Source organism: Salvelinus fontinalis, chromosome 28 (genome assembly GCF_029448725.1).
Source record: "Salvelinus fontinalis isolate EN_2023a chromosome 28, ASM2944872v1, whole genome shotgun sequence".
NCBI classification, from domain to species: domain Eukaryota; kingdom Metazoa; phylum Chordata; class Actinopteri; order Salmoniformes; family Salmonidae; genus Salvelinus; species Salvelinus fontinalis.
In genome coordinates, this window is record NC_074692.1 from 28,194,392 (window position 1) to 28,210,364 (window position 15,973).

The window sequence follows — 15,973 nt, forward strand, 5'->3', positions numbered from 1 at the left end:
AAAACAACTGAGAACTCACAAAAAAATAGGTTGAATCATGATGATGTCATTGATCTAGCTCTAGAAAGAGGCCGGATTTACAATTCCGAGTTTGATGACCGTTCAAAACGTATTTCCCAAACCACTCATTGTTGAATTTGCGATTTCCAACTTGTTGTGTAATGTTTATGTCCAATGGCCGATGAGCACCGATACATTTTATCTTAATTTCTAGTCATTATTTCTCTTCCTATGACAAGGATTAAAACGGATTTGCCAGTAGATTGTCGACTTGATTCATGATGATCACTGCTAGCTAAGATTTTGAAAGTATGATGTTGACATGATCAGTCCAGTCAATGCTACTGTACATATAATGTGATTTGACGTCGTTTTATCTGTGGCCAATGACCTTGAGCCTTCTTGGATGGGCACTTCTAATGTAACTCTATGGCAGCACCCAAGGGGCTAGAATTATCTAGCTCTACCCTTAGACTTGGCAGTGACATAGTGTCCCCCATGAGTGACGGAACACTGAGCCAATCACGGCACAAAGCTCCGTATTTTCTGCTGGCTTGCCCCACCACCACAGAAAGCACTGAGCTAGGCTGAAACACCTGCATTTTGGAGCTGCCTTACCCAAGAAAACAAAAAATAGATCATATTTGTATGCAGTTTTATTAACTTAATGATATATATTTTATTTACATTGTTTGCAAACTGATATGTGACACGTATTAATGCCAAAATAACTGGCAAGACAGGCAAGCCTGCCCCACCTGCCTTGAATGACGGGTTGTCACTGTTTACACCTGCTGTATCCTGTGCATGTGACAATAAAACTTTAAACATATGTAACATATGTTACATGGATAAAATGTGATTAGGGAATACCTTGACCATCATGACATGCCCCTGGTCAGACATACCCCAAATTACTATCTGCTGCAATCTTAGAAAAGTATATAGGACTAGATCAAGAGATCAATATCTCATGAATCTTCAAGGGCAAGGCTGACCCATCAACAGTAAAACTGACTAAACAACTAGTTTAGAACGTGTGAAATGTAAATATATTTCTGAATACTTTCTAATGCAAAAGTGAATGTGAATGCATATTCAAAATGTGTTGAATGTTTACTATATGGGTTAATATAGCTATAGGTCTAGCTGTTTTCTGAGGTGAGCTTGTAATGTACATTTGGCTACCACGGCTGTACACGAGTCCAAATGGTCTCAAATCATGATGAGACTTTTCCTCGAGTAGACAAAAATACGACTGCAAGGCTTGGTGCCTGATCAAATTACAATTATAGGCTAGACTGTGGCTGTGTACAGAGCATTACGATGCTTGTTCTGATCTACATCTACACTGGTGTTTAGAAGTGCTGATCGAACCGTAGAAAAGCTGCAGTCCCCTGACAGCTCTGGGCGCAGCAGCGCGCGTGGGTGTCCTCCATAGGGGCGTGGTCGGTGTCCTGGATCAGGACCAAGGCCAGCTCCAGCTGCGCGAGGCGAGAGGAGAAGACAGCGCAGCTCCACCAATAACCTTCTCGAATATGCTGAATCATCACCCCAAAGCGGTCTGGGATGCTGAAAAATGTATGCTGGGCCCATTTCACAGGCTTATGTTTTCAATGAAGGCTAAACTTGTGTATAGGTGTTAGGCTAGTAAGCGACATGCACTGATGTTATGTGAGACGTGCGCATGTGGGGTCATGTAAATAGGCCTTTGTGTCGCTGTGCCTCATCCTGCCTGTACTCAGACACTGCGGTGGTTGGGCGTGAAGGGTGCATGGCTCCAGACTGCAATACAGCAATATCGTTTAGTCACTCCTGACTCTTGGCCCACACTTCCCATGCACCGATCCCATGCTGCCTGAACTGTTGCAACAGCAGTGCAAAACTGCAATGACATTGTTTAGTGGGATGGGATAACCTGCACATGTGACTAGTTTCACAAAACGACATAAAAATAGACTAGGATGTGTTAATTAGGCAAATTCTGTGCCATGTTGGCCTCAATATCAGCATATAATAGTGAAGTCGTGTTTTACTTCTATCACTATATATCATCATTATCATTAGGATATTAGTAGGCCTACTATTGTTGTTAGTATTCTTATTTATTGGCCTCATTATTATTTACTATTTATTCGTCCCCTATATAAGTCGTAGTTTGATGTGCTTTCCTTGACCACAGGTCTATCTTGTCTTATCTGTACAGTACGGATTACATTTTATTCAAGAAAAGAATGAGTTGCCAAAATACAAGGCGATGAGCAGCATGAGTGAATTCGTGTTCCCCTGAGAATATCTCTTTTTGCAGGAGCTTGCAGGTTTCCCTGTCTCTACTGCCGCCCGTGCGTCAAATGATGCTGGAGCTCCATCACTATAAAAGCACCTGTCTTGGCCAGACATCAATTGCGTCTCTCTTTCTCTCTCCCACCCACACTCCCACACTCCACACACAATCGCACAAAAGGACTTCGCAAGCAACAAAGGTATACCTAGCATTCCACTTCTCCAACTGCAAACATGAGCTACTCCGGCGATGTCTACTCCAGCAGTTCCTATCGGAAGATCTTCGGGGAAGCGCCCCGGAACTCCGGCCGCATGACCGTAGGCAGCAGCCCATCTCGCCTGTCCAGCGGATTCCGCTCCAGCAGCGCACACCGCAACTATGGCTCCCCATCCATGCTCACATCCTCCGGCTACCGCAAGGTGGGCGCCGGGCGCAACTTCCACTCCTCCATGTCCGACTCTATGGACCTGAACCAGTCCACGGCCGTCACCAACGAGATGAAAATCATCCGCACCAACGAGAAGGAGCAGCTCCAGGGCCTGAACGACCGCTTCGTCTCCTTCATCGAGAAGGTCCACAACTTGGAACAGCAGAACAAGGTGCTGGAAGCCGAGGTGACCATGCTGCGCCAGCGCCACACTGAGCCCTCCAGACTGCACGACCTGTACGAGCAAGAGATCCGCGAGCTGAGGGCCCGCGTCGAGGAACTGACGCACGAGAAGAGCCAGATGCACCTGGACTGCGTGCAGATGAACGAGACGCTGGACCGCGTTAAGCAGAAGCTGGACGAGGAGGCGAGGCTCCGCGAGGAGGCGGAGGGCACCCTGATAAGCTACCGCAAGGACGTGGATGATGCCACGATGTCCCGGCTCGAGCTGGAGAAGAAAGTCGAGTCGCTGCTGGATGAGATCGCCTTCCTCAGGAAAGTGCACGAGGAGGAGCTGCAGGAGCTGCAGGCTTCCCTGCAAGCCTCACAGGTGTGGACATTACATCACCCCTCATGACCCCCCATCAGATGTCACCCTCTCCCCATCTCCGCACATATCACACCAAATATACACCAAGGGAAAAGTTAGGCTATGTAACCTGTGAATTGCTGATAACATTTATGTGACATGGTGATAGCCAGTGCCAAATACCTAATAATGTTCATAGCGTGTGGCTATCTTATCATTCACACGGTGGATCCACATTCACTAAGTCAAATAAGGCTGCATTTACACTGGCAACCCAATTCTGACAATTGTTTCTCTAATTAGCCTTTTGAACAATCAGATCAGCTCTGAAAAAGCTCTGATGTGAAAATATTTGATGTGATTGGTCAAAAGACCAATTACTGGAAAAAAATGTCAGAATTGGGCTGCCTGTGTAAACGCAGCCTTTGTTCAGTCACAGCACATGCTCTGTCCTTGGTGCTGAAGCCAGTGAACATTGCGCACTGCGATTAGTGGCAGTAAAATGTACGGCACTGCGGTTCTGTGTAAAACAGCACCATGCAGTACTCCCTTCCCTGTCTGCCAATTAATATGCAGTGCCACAAACCCAGCACTGGCATAGGACACTAACTATAGAAACTATGAGGGAAGTTGTGTAACTATAAAAGATAATTGAAATGGCTACTGAAAATGTAGTCTGCATACTGAGAAAGTGATATACAGTGTCTAGCGCCAGAGAGTGTGCTAAAAAAAGAGAGAGGGAAAGGGAGAGAGATCGAGAGGGGGAGGGAGAGAGGGTGAGCATTGGGGTTGATAGCAGTGCTGGCGCTGCCACTGATGATGCAGAGAAATAGTAGCGCAATATCTAGGTGTGGTCGTCCCATCACGCAGGGGGATACGGGATGGGGCAGGGTCAATTCAGAACATCAGACAACTCAATACAGATAGATCAGTGCATGCCCTTGTTGCATTTTACCTCGACAATCTCATGATGATCAACTATCACACTTTGTCAATTCATTTGACAGGATTGGGAAAAATTACTTTTTTTCTATAGGTTACTACTGCCACATAGCATAGATGTTGTCAACATGGTGTTGATTCATGTTGTCCCACACAAGATTAGTTGGAATAATATAATCATTAATCAAGGTCACAGTTAAACAGCATTATTGTAGCTTTATACAGTGTCCCAGAAGTCAGTGGCGTTTTGGATGCATCATTGGATGAGGTGATAGTACTCTAAAGACTTAAAACAAAACAAAAAAGTATGAATTACAATTTCATGTCAATCAGTGCAGCATAGAATCTTCATCATTGGAAAGAGCATTAGTCGTTTGTTTCCTCTATGGGGCTATTCTTTTGCCATGCAGGACAAACAGTATAATTGCCATGTAAGCGATAAGCGATTGACAGCACCACCCATAGTGATGCACAGAGCCCTGACTCAGTGCTCGATACATCAGCCCTCGGCATTCTACTTCACTGGATAGATAATCAATTAAAATGTATTCAAATCAAATTTTATTTTATTTGTCACACGCGCTGAATACAACAGGTGTAGATTTTAATGTGAAATGCTTCCTTACGAGCCATTTCCCAACAATGCAGAGTTAAAAAGGAAGAAAAGACTAGCAAGTAAAAAATACAATAACAAAGGAAATAGTGACCCAATAAAATAACAGTAACGAGGCTATATACAAGGAGAGTACTGGTACCAAGTCAATGTGCAGTGATACAAGGTAGGTGAGGTAATTGAGGTAATATGAACAGGTAGGTAGGTAGGTAGGTAAGGGTAAACGTGACTGTAAAAGTCACATTAGCCCAAGGCTCATAGCTCCCAGGTGTCTACTGCAAGCACATAATGGTCTGTGTTGTTTGACAAAGATTTCACATTTTCAATAGTGATTATCAAAACTTTTACCTATATTTTGGTTAAAGGACAACAATTTTTTTTAGAAAAACTGGATGTTGCAACATTTTTGGTTTTGATTTATTATGATATTTCAGATTTACATTTTGATTTTTGCAAAAATAATAATATAATAACGAATAATAAAGCAAACATTCTCATATTCAAATCTCCACTACAACTTAGAGATGTATCTATTTAGCCAGTGAAGCATTATTTTCCCCTGTGCTAACACCTGGTAATCATTCCCAACCCTTTAACTTACCCCTCTGTCCCTCTGTGTCTACCTGGTCCCAGGTGTCAGTGGAGATGGACATGAGGGAGGGTAAACCCGACCTGGCCGTGGCCCTGAAGGACATCCGTGCCCAGTACGAGGTCCTGTCAGCCAAGAACCAGAACCAGGCGGAGGAGTGGTACCGCTCCAAGTTTGCCAGTGTGAATGAGGCGGCCGCCCGCAACCAGGATCAGGTTAAGCATAGCAGGGAGGAGCTAAATGAGTACCGCAGGCAGGTGCAGGCCCGTACCCTGGAGATCGAGGCCCTCAGGGGCCACAATGAGGCCCTAGAGAGGCAGATGGCTGAGATGGAAGACCGCCACAGCAACGAGATGGGAGAGATGCAGGTACGTGGAGTAGGACAGGGTGACTATTTTAGTATACCACAGTAATTGCTACAGTACAGGCTAGAACCCTGTCGATTCTATAGAATGATGTCCTCCTAAGTATCAGGTGCATATCACAGATGGTATGTGTGATGGCATTGTAATTGCACTGTAGCACAACACATGTAAAAAGGTATTCGGTCATGCACATTGTGAGGTAGAATAGTGAGGTCTTTATCATTAGTAATACATCCTGATGTTAATCTACCTGCAGGAGACCATCCAGCAGCTTGAGTCTGCTCTCCGAAGCACCAAGGGTGAGATGTCCCATCATTTGCGTGAGTACCAGGACCTGTTGAACGTCAAAATGGCCCTGGACATTGAGATCGCTGCTTACAGGTCAGTCATCACTTGATCTGAGTCTAAGAGTTATGTCTGATAATGTTAAATCAGCAGCATATCATTGATCCAAACCACAGTGCCTTTCCTGTATACCTTTTTCACATTTGAATTCCAAGTCAGCAGAGTGACTGACAACATTCACATGACTGCTTTGACAATTATGAATGGTTGGAGTTTGGTACATTTGTAAACTGACTCCGTCTTTCTCTGATTTAGTCAGTAGTTCAGTCAGCTCAGCAGTCAGCACAATGTTGATGCACCACAGTGTGTCTTGGAAAGATTTATGAACATCTTTTCCCCCTTTACATTTTTTTGAATACTTAGTCAGCACACCAGTGGAATTTGACACGTGTAAACTGACTCTCTTCCTCAACCTCTCTATGTCTCCATCTCCATCCCCTCTTCAGGAAGCTGCTGGAAGGTGAAGAGTGCCGTCTGAGTACAGTGGGCGGAAATATCCTGCAGTCAGGCTACTCTGGCTTCTCCTATTCGTCCGGCCGCTCCTACGCCCTGGGTTCCTCCGCCCCCTACAGGATGAGGGGAGCCAAGCCTGAGGAACCAGAGGAGGAGGAGGATGAGGAAGAGAAGGAGGAAGAGGAAGAGGAGAATGAGGAGGAAGGAGAGGAAGGAGAGGAGGGAGATGAGAATGCAGAGGAGAATGGAAACGGTGATGAGGAGGAAGAGGAGGAAGAGGAGGAGGAAGATCAGAAGAAGAAAGATGAGAAGAATGGCAAGGATGAGAAGGATGAGAAGAAGGGAGAGAAGGGAAGTGCTCCCAGCAAGAGCACCAAGAGCTAAACTGCTTGTGTCATCGATCATCAATGCCTTTCGCACTACTACAATCCACTCATTCACTCATATGGATCTTATCCCTTCCCCGTCACCTCATCTCTGTTTCACAAGGACACACACACAAACACACAGACACACACTTACCGTACTCACGCCAGATGCCTCACACATACCTTCTCCTCTGTTTCTCTGGGTCTCAACAATCAGCTGTGTGGTGGAAAACAGAAAGACACATCACAGAGAGGAACATACTGTTGGTGTATTACCCTGACAGAAGATAAACCTGTAGCTACATTTCCTGAATAGGGTGCTCGGGATCCTATGTCACGGTTTTACACCATAGATGATGGTTATCACAGAACAGAAAGCAGAGAGAAGGTGCTCAACATTACGGTAGTAAGCCAGTCAGTCAGTCAGTAAGAGAATGCCTTAAAGCAAGTATGATGTCATATTAAGAGGTCAGGAATAATATTGCCCAGTAACGTCCTTTCTTTATGTGCCATTAATGATATGAAATGTGGTGAAGAGCAGTTGCAATCTTGAAAGTATTAATAGGATCCTGGTAGTAGCACACAGACTACTATATGCACAGAGGTCTGGAGCATACAACTTTATCAACTTCTACCAGTCCAACTTTTAAAAGGTGCTTTTTGATTTCGACAAAGAAAAGTTGGAAATGTCTAGGGAAATTCATTGTGGAAAATGCTTTGTAAACCTTTTCATGAATGTTAGTGTATAATAATGGGGACACAGAAATCCAGATAATTCCCGTAGGTGCAATAATGTATTTTGAGCTGCAGACACAAACTGGCACACTGAATGCTCCTCACTCCTCTTTTTTTCATTCACATGTGAAATATATAGAATGTTCAGTCCATTGACCCACTTTCTTTTCATCGCCAGAAAACTAAACATTTCACCACTCACCTTCCCCCCTCTGTTTGTCACTGCGACGGTCAGAGCTCAGCGAAATGACAACATCAAAACTTTTATTTGGGAGGTTTCTATTTTCAAAGGTAGGCGATAAGTGCATTGTGCAGTGATTCTTCTGTTTTCAGAAGGGCATCTTTCAGGAATGAAAAATGTAGAGTTTTAAAATGCTACTATTTATCACATTATACCCTTATATTTGATGTAGAAATACCCCCTCTTGATTGATTCATTTGTCACTGAATGGATATGCCCTGCCCTGCCCTGCCTTTCCCTGCCCTCCAAGTAAGATAACTGACTCCAAACCTGAGGTAAATGTCTTTCCTAGGCCCTTCCTTTCCCACAGAGTCTTGTTTGTTTAATATCTTCAGTCTTCTAGTGTTCTGTACCCTGTGATGTTCTGGCTGGTGGGTTGTTTGACTGGGGGAGTGTGTGTTGTTTGCATCCCAAATGGCACCCTATTCCCTATATTGTGCACTACTTTTGATCATGGCCCATACGGCGCTGGCCAAAAGTAATGCATTACATAGGGAATAGGATGCCATTTGAGACACAGCCTGTGGGTCCTTTTAGCAGTGTGCTCTGTTCCAGACAGTGAAGAGGCCCGTGGCTGCTCTAACAGGACAGCTGGGGGTGACAGTGAGTGACAGACAGCCCTTCACTCTGACTGCAGGACCAGTTGGCAGCCGGTCAAGACGCCACTGGGGTCATGATTGGTCACATGGTGCGGAGCCACAGATAAGGGCTATTATCACAATATACCCCCCTACCACCACCACTGCAGTCCGAGATGGACAGCAACAGTATGTATACCCCAGGCAGACATGTCCTAGCTGCAGGAGAGGGACCATAATAGCATATTGTAAGTTAGCTCTGATATGACTGGTGCCAAGCTATCCATATCAGGACTATCTGTGGGTCAGGGTACAGTGACCGTGTGGGTTGGTATGTAAGGCTTAAAGAATAGGTGTAAATGTTAAAGACAGAGACATGTATGATGTACAGTGATAAAATGAATAGTGTTGCAGGAAGTGTGTTCAGGGAAAGAATAATAAATGGAAAAATACAAATGGATGGAGAGCACAGGGACTTTTTTGTAAGAATTCGGCCAATGTACTTTAGAATCCTATACAGCAGTAAAATTACCTGTCCTCTCCAACATTTTTGTAAACTTAACGTGGACAAATGTATAGCTTGACAGAATGTTAAATGTTCTTTTTTGAGACTGCCGCACACTGTGGAAGGCCTTCCTTAACTGTTCTAGATATCACTCTTTTTTCCTTTCCTTGAGAAATTAATCAATCGACAAGCATTGACTGCATGGCCTGATTCTTGGAGCATTAAAACTGGGCATGGGATAGATTTCGCTTGTTGAGTGTAACAAAAAGAAATTGCCTTAACCATGATCAAAACAATAAAAATCGTTTTCACTTGCATTTCACATGTTTCCGAGGTGGTTCAGGAGCGTTGAGCGTTCATTCTGCTATACTACTGTGACTGTATGTGCTGCTATCTCATGCAGTGGTATTCCTCCCAAAGCCAAATAAAGCCATTTATTAACCAAACCCTTACAACCATCGGCAGAGTCTTCTATAATATCATATCATCAAAACCATTCGACATAAGCTACATTTTATGACTGGGCACAGGTTTAGAGGGAGAAGAACAAACCGAAAAACAATGCTATAATATTTGAAGCATTTTGCATTGAAAATGCATAGAGTACACAATACAAATGTTAAAGATAGAATACTTAACTGGAACACTAACAAAGTGATCACCCGCCTCAGTTTTAGTAAAAATGCTGAGGGATGGGCCGAGAGAAATATAATCACTTTCAAATTCATAGACAGAGCTATGGATACAAGGACTGACCGTCATGATATCAACATTATAGTTTGAACCATATTTTGTGGTTATATAGTGTGTGTTTACGTTTACTTTGATTACAAACATTGGAATAAAACAAGTTTGGGGTCTGGTGGGTACGACAGTGGAACTAATAAGCTCATGAGTCATTTATAAGTTATATTCTTCAAGAATCATTCATCTAAAGTTTTAAAAAATGGATGTAGCAACTAAGGTTTCTAGATTTAAATGGAAAAACAAACGGTGATATCAAATCATTACTACACTAATGGACATGGTCAAAGAGATAAATAATAGTCCACAAAGGGAACAAATCAATAAATGGACTTTATTCAAACTGCCTGTCCATCATACTATGTTGACCCATTAGCATGACATAGCAAATATTATTGTCAGTCATGCCACTACCAACTAGTGCCATTATTCAATAACTCACTGACCTGAGAGGAATAGGCAAACCTATAATAAACCATAAATGATCATATATTTGATATGACATAACAATTTGGGTTAGCCAGCTGGCAATGACTATACCACATAACACATCAAAGTTATGTCCTATCACTGACTGACATGTTATGATCATGTGAAGTAGACATTATGCTTTACTTTAGTCTAGTTAGTTGGAGGAAAGTTTTACGAACTGCTCCACCAGACTGAAAGTGATGTATGAAGTCAGTTAGGCCTCTAGATGAGTTGGAGGGTTGCGTCCCAAATTACACCCTATTCCCTATTTACTACACACATTTTGACCAGGGCCCACATGGAATAGGGTGACATTTGGATTGCAGGCAAGATCTCCCCATACCAGCTCCCTCTCTCTCCTGCCTGCTTCAAAGGTAAAGGATGAGAGAAGGAGAAGGTAAGATGGATGACAGTAGCAGAGTGGCCAACAGCACTGCTGTCAGAAGAAAGCACCTTATCTTAGAGTGGGGATCTTTACTATCTGCACAGCCACTCAGTAATACTGTGTGGACAAAAAGGTATCAGCGCATTGACAAAAGGTCATCATCAGCACTAAGGACAGATCAATGAAACACAGAAAACAAGACAAAGCCTGCAAGAGGATATGTAAGACCTTGGTATCATATGAACCTCTACACTTTGAGATTATGGGAAGACACTGGCAGCGACAGTCAAAATTTACTTAAAAACGTCTGTGTGTGTGTGTGTGTGTGTGTATACAGTGCATGTGTGGCCATGTGAACCTCAACCTTTGTGTCGGTATGCAAGCCAAGGCACAGAATGACTGATTCACTGTCATCTCGTGCCATGGAAAGAGTTATGGGTTGGCAGGGCCGGTGGGGTGAATGAGAAAAGTCCAGGGATGTATCACTCTGCAGGAGGATTGCAATGGAAGACACACACACACACACACACACACACACACACACACACACACACACAGCAAGACAGAGCATAGTATCTAGACAGATTTATTGAAAATAGAGGAATGTGATCAATCCCTTTCTGCGGTGTGTGGCTGTGCCGTGGTGTAGACGTCCTTGATTTGTTTGGCGGCCTTGCGGTTCGGCACGATGCGGGGAGTTATGCCGTCGGCAGATTTGTTGTTCTGGAGATGCAGACATAATTGAACTGCACCTTTTTCTCAGTGCACTCCCGAGACCTGCTGCGATAAGGTCGTAAATCTTGGCCTCAGCAATCAGCAACCACCTCCCTCTATCCATGTTGATGGCCCAATAATTACATTTCCACTAGAAACTGAATTAGAAGATGGTTACTGGCAGGTAGACAGTTCTCTGACCTTGCCACTGCTTATCCCTTTATCTCCAGTATGGTCAACTGAGTGTTTGGGAAAGGGTCAGTAACCTAATTATATAACATAGTCTACTATTACTGTTATGTATGTATACATGACATTAAGTTAATGAGGGTACCCAGACATTTTGCTAATCAGAGAAAATATTCATTTGTGATAAGGATAAGTATTACGTAATTTATTAGCGCATGTGGCAGAGGAAGCTGATTGTATCTAGGCAAAGTTACCAAGTTATCACAGTCTTTCAGTCTGGGCCTCACGGCAGTTTTATCCGATGATCAGTTCTGTGTTTTGGCTTCTCAAAGGGTCCAAGAGATTTATTCAGTTGTCAATAGCAACATATTGCTGATTCAGAAAAAAAGGAAATTGTCAAATTGAGGGTACAATTACTCAATTATTCTTTGTGTCATTGATACTCACTATCTCTCCCCTTTCTCTACATCTGTCTCATCCTGCTTTTTCTGTACAATAAGTTTTAATTAATCCACCATTCAGCAGCTCCCCTTTCACACCCTTTCTCCCACTCTCTCTCTCTGTCTGTCTCTCTCTCTCTCTCACCTCCCTCTCTCTCTTTCCATTTCTCTGGCATGCTTTCTCCACAGCTATAAATAGACTTCTGCATTGCAGATGTCCCAGGGCCCCGAGGAGCCCCAGCCAAATTCTGCCACTCTGACATACAGTACAGCAAGATACCACACCACCGAGCGGGGCAGGGGGGCACCCTGCCTCATGCATACGCAATATAGCATAACTGTGCAAAGTCGGGTGCCGGAACCTGGTGAAGTACCGCCACATACCACAGATCATAGACACAACACTGCAGTACAAGCATAAAATGTAACCATGTGAAATTGTTTTTTAGATTGCTTGGTGTTTAAACAAAATAATACAGTAAACAAACAGTTACCATTTTTAGGAAAAAAGTTATTCAACAGTTATGAACCGAGAAATGTATGGATCTTTACAACTCTCTCCCTAATATATAATGTCTTAGATACTGTATCTTGTTATTGGGTGAAAGTATGTGCAGCACCCTCAAAACGCCATGGATCTGATACTGTCAGGGAATGTGGAATCACAATGATCGTAAAGTAGACAGAGAATGGATATGTAGCTTATAGATCACCTCGAGGGAGTGATTGATGGAGGAAAAGTGCTGCATGCATTAATTTCCATAGATTGATTTATCTCTTCCAGCACTACAGGGGTTTTGATGGGTCATAAATCTATGTGCTGTGCTCCAGCATGGGCTACTGTGGTGAGAGGGCTCTCAATGGATTTATGCAAGAATCAAAGGAAGTAATTCAAAGAACTGATAAAGTATTTAAAAAACATCACTTCACAGTAGGCCTATTTAACATGAGCACTGATGTTTTTATAGAAATTGTAGTTCATTCGTAGCCTACTTTACAATTTTTAAACCACTATTGACGACCATTTACTACTCTCTTATGAAAAATGTAATATTGAGAGGAGAAAAGAGGGGAAACGCCCTGAGAAGCATAACAACTTGGCTTTTGTGTTTTGTCTGCAATGCTGCCTTCCCTTCACTCCGACTCTGCAGAAGGCCATTAAGTAGTTATACTTCTCCATACCCCTGTCACGCCACTGGGATGAACCACATCTCTGTGCTGCTGGGGGGAGAGAGGCACACACACGAAATGCACGCACGCTGCTACACACACATGAACGCATGCTGCACAAAGAATCTCAAACAGTCCTCATTCAATACATTTGTCAGCCTTTGCTGCCACTTGGTGTCAAAACTGTCAATTGCAAAACAAAAACATTTCAACTTCACATTAGTTTTAGCCCACTTCAAGTACCATAAGGGTGAGATATCAGCAAGCCAACTGCATCGTCTGGCATCGATCATCTAGCGCACCAGTCTCCGCCATGAGAGGGCACACTCCGTCGTGAAGGAACTCTCTGAAGCTGGCTTCTCACCATCATCAATTTATTTGTTCATCTACCTACAGTTGAAGTCTGAAGTTTACATACACTTAGGTTGGAGTCATTAAAACTCATTTTTCAACCACTCCACTGAAAAACGAGTTTTAATGACTCCAACCTAAGTGTAATAAAACTTCAGACTTCAACTGTATATATACACACACTACGGTTCAAAAGTTTGGGGTCACTTAGAAATGTCCTTGTTTCTGAAAGAAAATCACTTTTTTGTCCATTAAAATAACATCAAATTGATCAGAAATACAGTGTAGACATTGTAAATGACTATTGTAGCTGGAAATGCCAGATTTTTGGGGGAATATCTACATAGTTGTACTGACCTTCATATCATATAATTATGGACTGTAATTTCTCTTTGCTTATTTGAGCTGTTCTTGCCATAATAGGGACTTGGTCTTTTACCAAATAGAGCTATCTTCTGTATACCACCCCTACCTTGTCACAACACAACTGATTGGCTCAAACACATTAAAACTTCTTGTCAATAGGGGGGCGGTGTTTTCACTTTGGAAATAAATCGTGCCCAATTTAAATGGCCTCGTACTCTATTCTAGATCATACAATATGCATATTATTATTACTATTGGATAGAAAACACTCTCAAGTTTCTAAAACTGTTTGAATTATATCTGTGAGTAAAACAGAACTCATTTGGCAGCAAACTTCCAGATAGGAAGTGAAAATTCTGAAAATGAGGCTCTGTGTCAGGGCCTGCCTATTCAACTGGCTTTTATTTATGGATCTGTGTGCACTTCATACGCCTTCCACTAGATGTCAACAGGCAGTAGAAGGTTGAATGGGGTGTCTAGCTTGATGTGAGGCCGAATAAGAGCTTTTGGAGTGACAGGTCCGCCCTATCGTCAGTATTTAGTTGCGCGAGGGGAACCTCACATTGTCTTCTGAAAAGCGTTCAGTATACAGTACGAATTGCTCCGGCTCTGATTTTATTGGATTCATATTAGAAGAACATCATAAAGTAGGATTTTCAACCGAGTTTGACCAGTTTATTTGACGTTTATTGGGAATTTTGGAATTTTTCGTTCCAGACGCCAAGAGTTGATGGGCATGTTCACGCCACAATGCTAGCCAAAGTTGCTAATTTGACAGAAGAAATGGACATTCTAAAACCAAACAACGATTTATTCTGGAAATAGGACGTCTTGCACAACATTCTGATGGAAGATCAGCAAAAGTAAGAGAATATTTATGATGTTATTTCGTATTTTTGTGTAATATGTTGGCTCCAACACGGCGGAGAATAGGTGAGTGCTGTTTCACAATAATGTATGCTGTATGTTGTAGTAAAGTTATTTAAAAAAAAAATCTAACACAGTGGTTGCATTAAGAACCAGTGTATCTTTCATTTGCCATACAACAAGTATTTTTATGTAAAGTTTATGATGAGTTCTTTGGTTAGATTAGGTGACTGTCCAAAATATCTCCGGACATTTTTTGTGAATTATTGCTACGTATTCACAATGTATAACCACAATTTGCAGCTCTAAATATGCACATTTTCGAACAAAACATAAATGTATTGTATAACATGATGTTATAAGACTGTCATCTGATGAAGTTGTCCAAAGGTTAGTGATTAATGTTATCTCTATTGCTGGTTTTGCGAAAGCTATGTTGGCGGTGAATTAATGGCTTTGTGTGTTTGGCTATTGTGGTAAGCTAATATAATTCTATATTGTGTTTTCGCTGTAAAACACTTTAAAAAAAATCGGAAATATTGGGTGGATTCACAAGATGTTTATCTTTCATTTGCTGTACACCATGTATTTTTCATAAATGTTTTATGATGAGTATTTATGTATTTCACGTTGCTCTCTGTAATTATTCTGGCTGCTTTGGTGCTATTTGTGATGGTGGCTGCAATGTAAAACTACGATTTATACCTCAAATATGCACATTTTCGAACAAAACAAATGTATTGTATAACATGATGTTATAAGACTGTCATCTGATGAAGTTGTTCAAGGTTAGTGATTAATTTTATCTCTATTTCTGGGTTTTGTGAAAGCTACCTATGCGGTGGAAACATGGTGAAAACATGGCGTTGTGTGTTTGGCTATTGTGGTTAGCTAATACAAATACAGTGTTTTCGCTGTAAAACATTTTAAAAATCGGAAATGATGGCTGGATTCACAAGATGTTTATCTTTCATTTGCTGTATTGGACTTGTGATTTCATGAAATTATATTATATGATATCCCCGTCCCGTTAGGCTAGGCAGCTTTTTTGATGAGGATGCTCCCAGATCCAGGATGGGTAGCACTGAAAGGATAAGAAGGAAAGAAATTCCACAAATTAACTTTTAACAAGGCACACCTGTTATTTGAAATGCATTCCAGGTGACTGCCTTATGAAGCTGGGTGAGAGAATGCGAAGCGTGTGCAAAGCTGTCATCAAGGCAAAGGGTGGCTACTTTGAAGAATCTCAAATATAAAATATATTTTGATTGAACACTTTTTTGGTTACTACATGATTCCATG

The 15,973-nt window shown here is 42.3% G+C and overlaps 1 protein-coding gene across 1 annotated transcript; it reads left to right on the forward strand.

The window, feature by feature from the left end:
- The first annotated feature begins 2,391 nt into the window (after window positions 1-2,391).
- Window positions 2,392-9,420, forward strand: zgc:65851 (uncharacterized protein LOC321113 homolog). The gene is made up of 4 exons (XM_055887399.1): window positions 2,392-3,261; window positions 5,429-5,752; window positions 6,006-6,130; window positions 6,541-9,420. Exons 1-4 carry the CDS (start codon window positions 2,518-2,520, stop codon window positions 6,929-6,931), a joined length of 1,584 nt encoding a protein of 527 aa, XP_055743374.1. The 5' UTR covers window positions 2,392-2,517; the 3' UTR covers window positions 6,932-9,420.
- The last annotated feature ends 6,553 nt before the right edge of the window (window positions 9,421-15,973 follow it).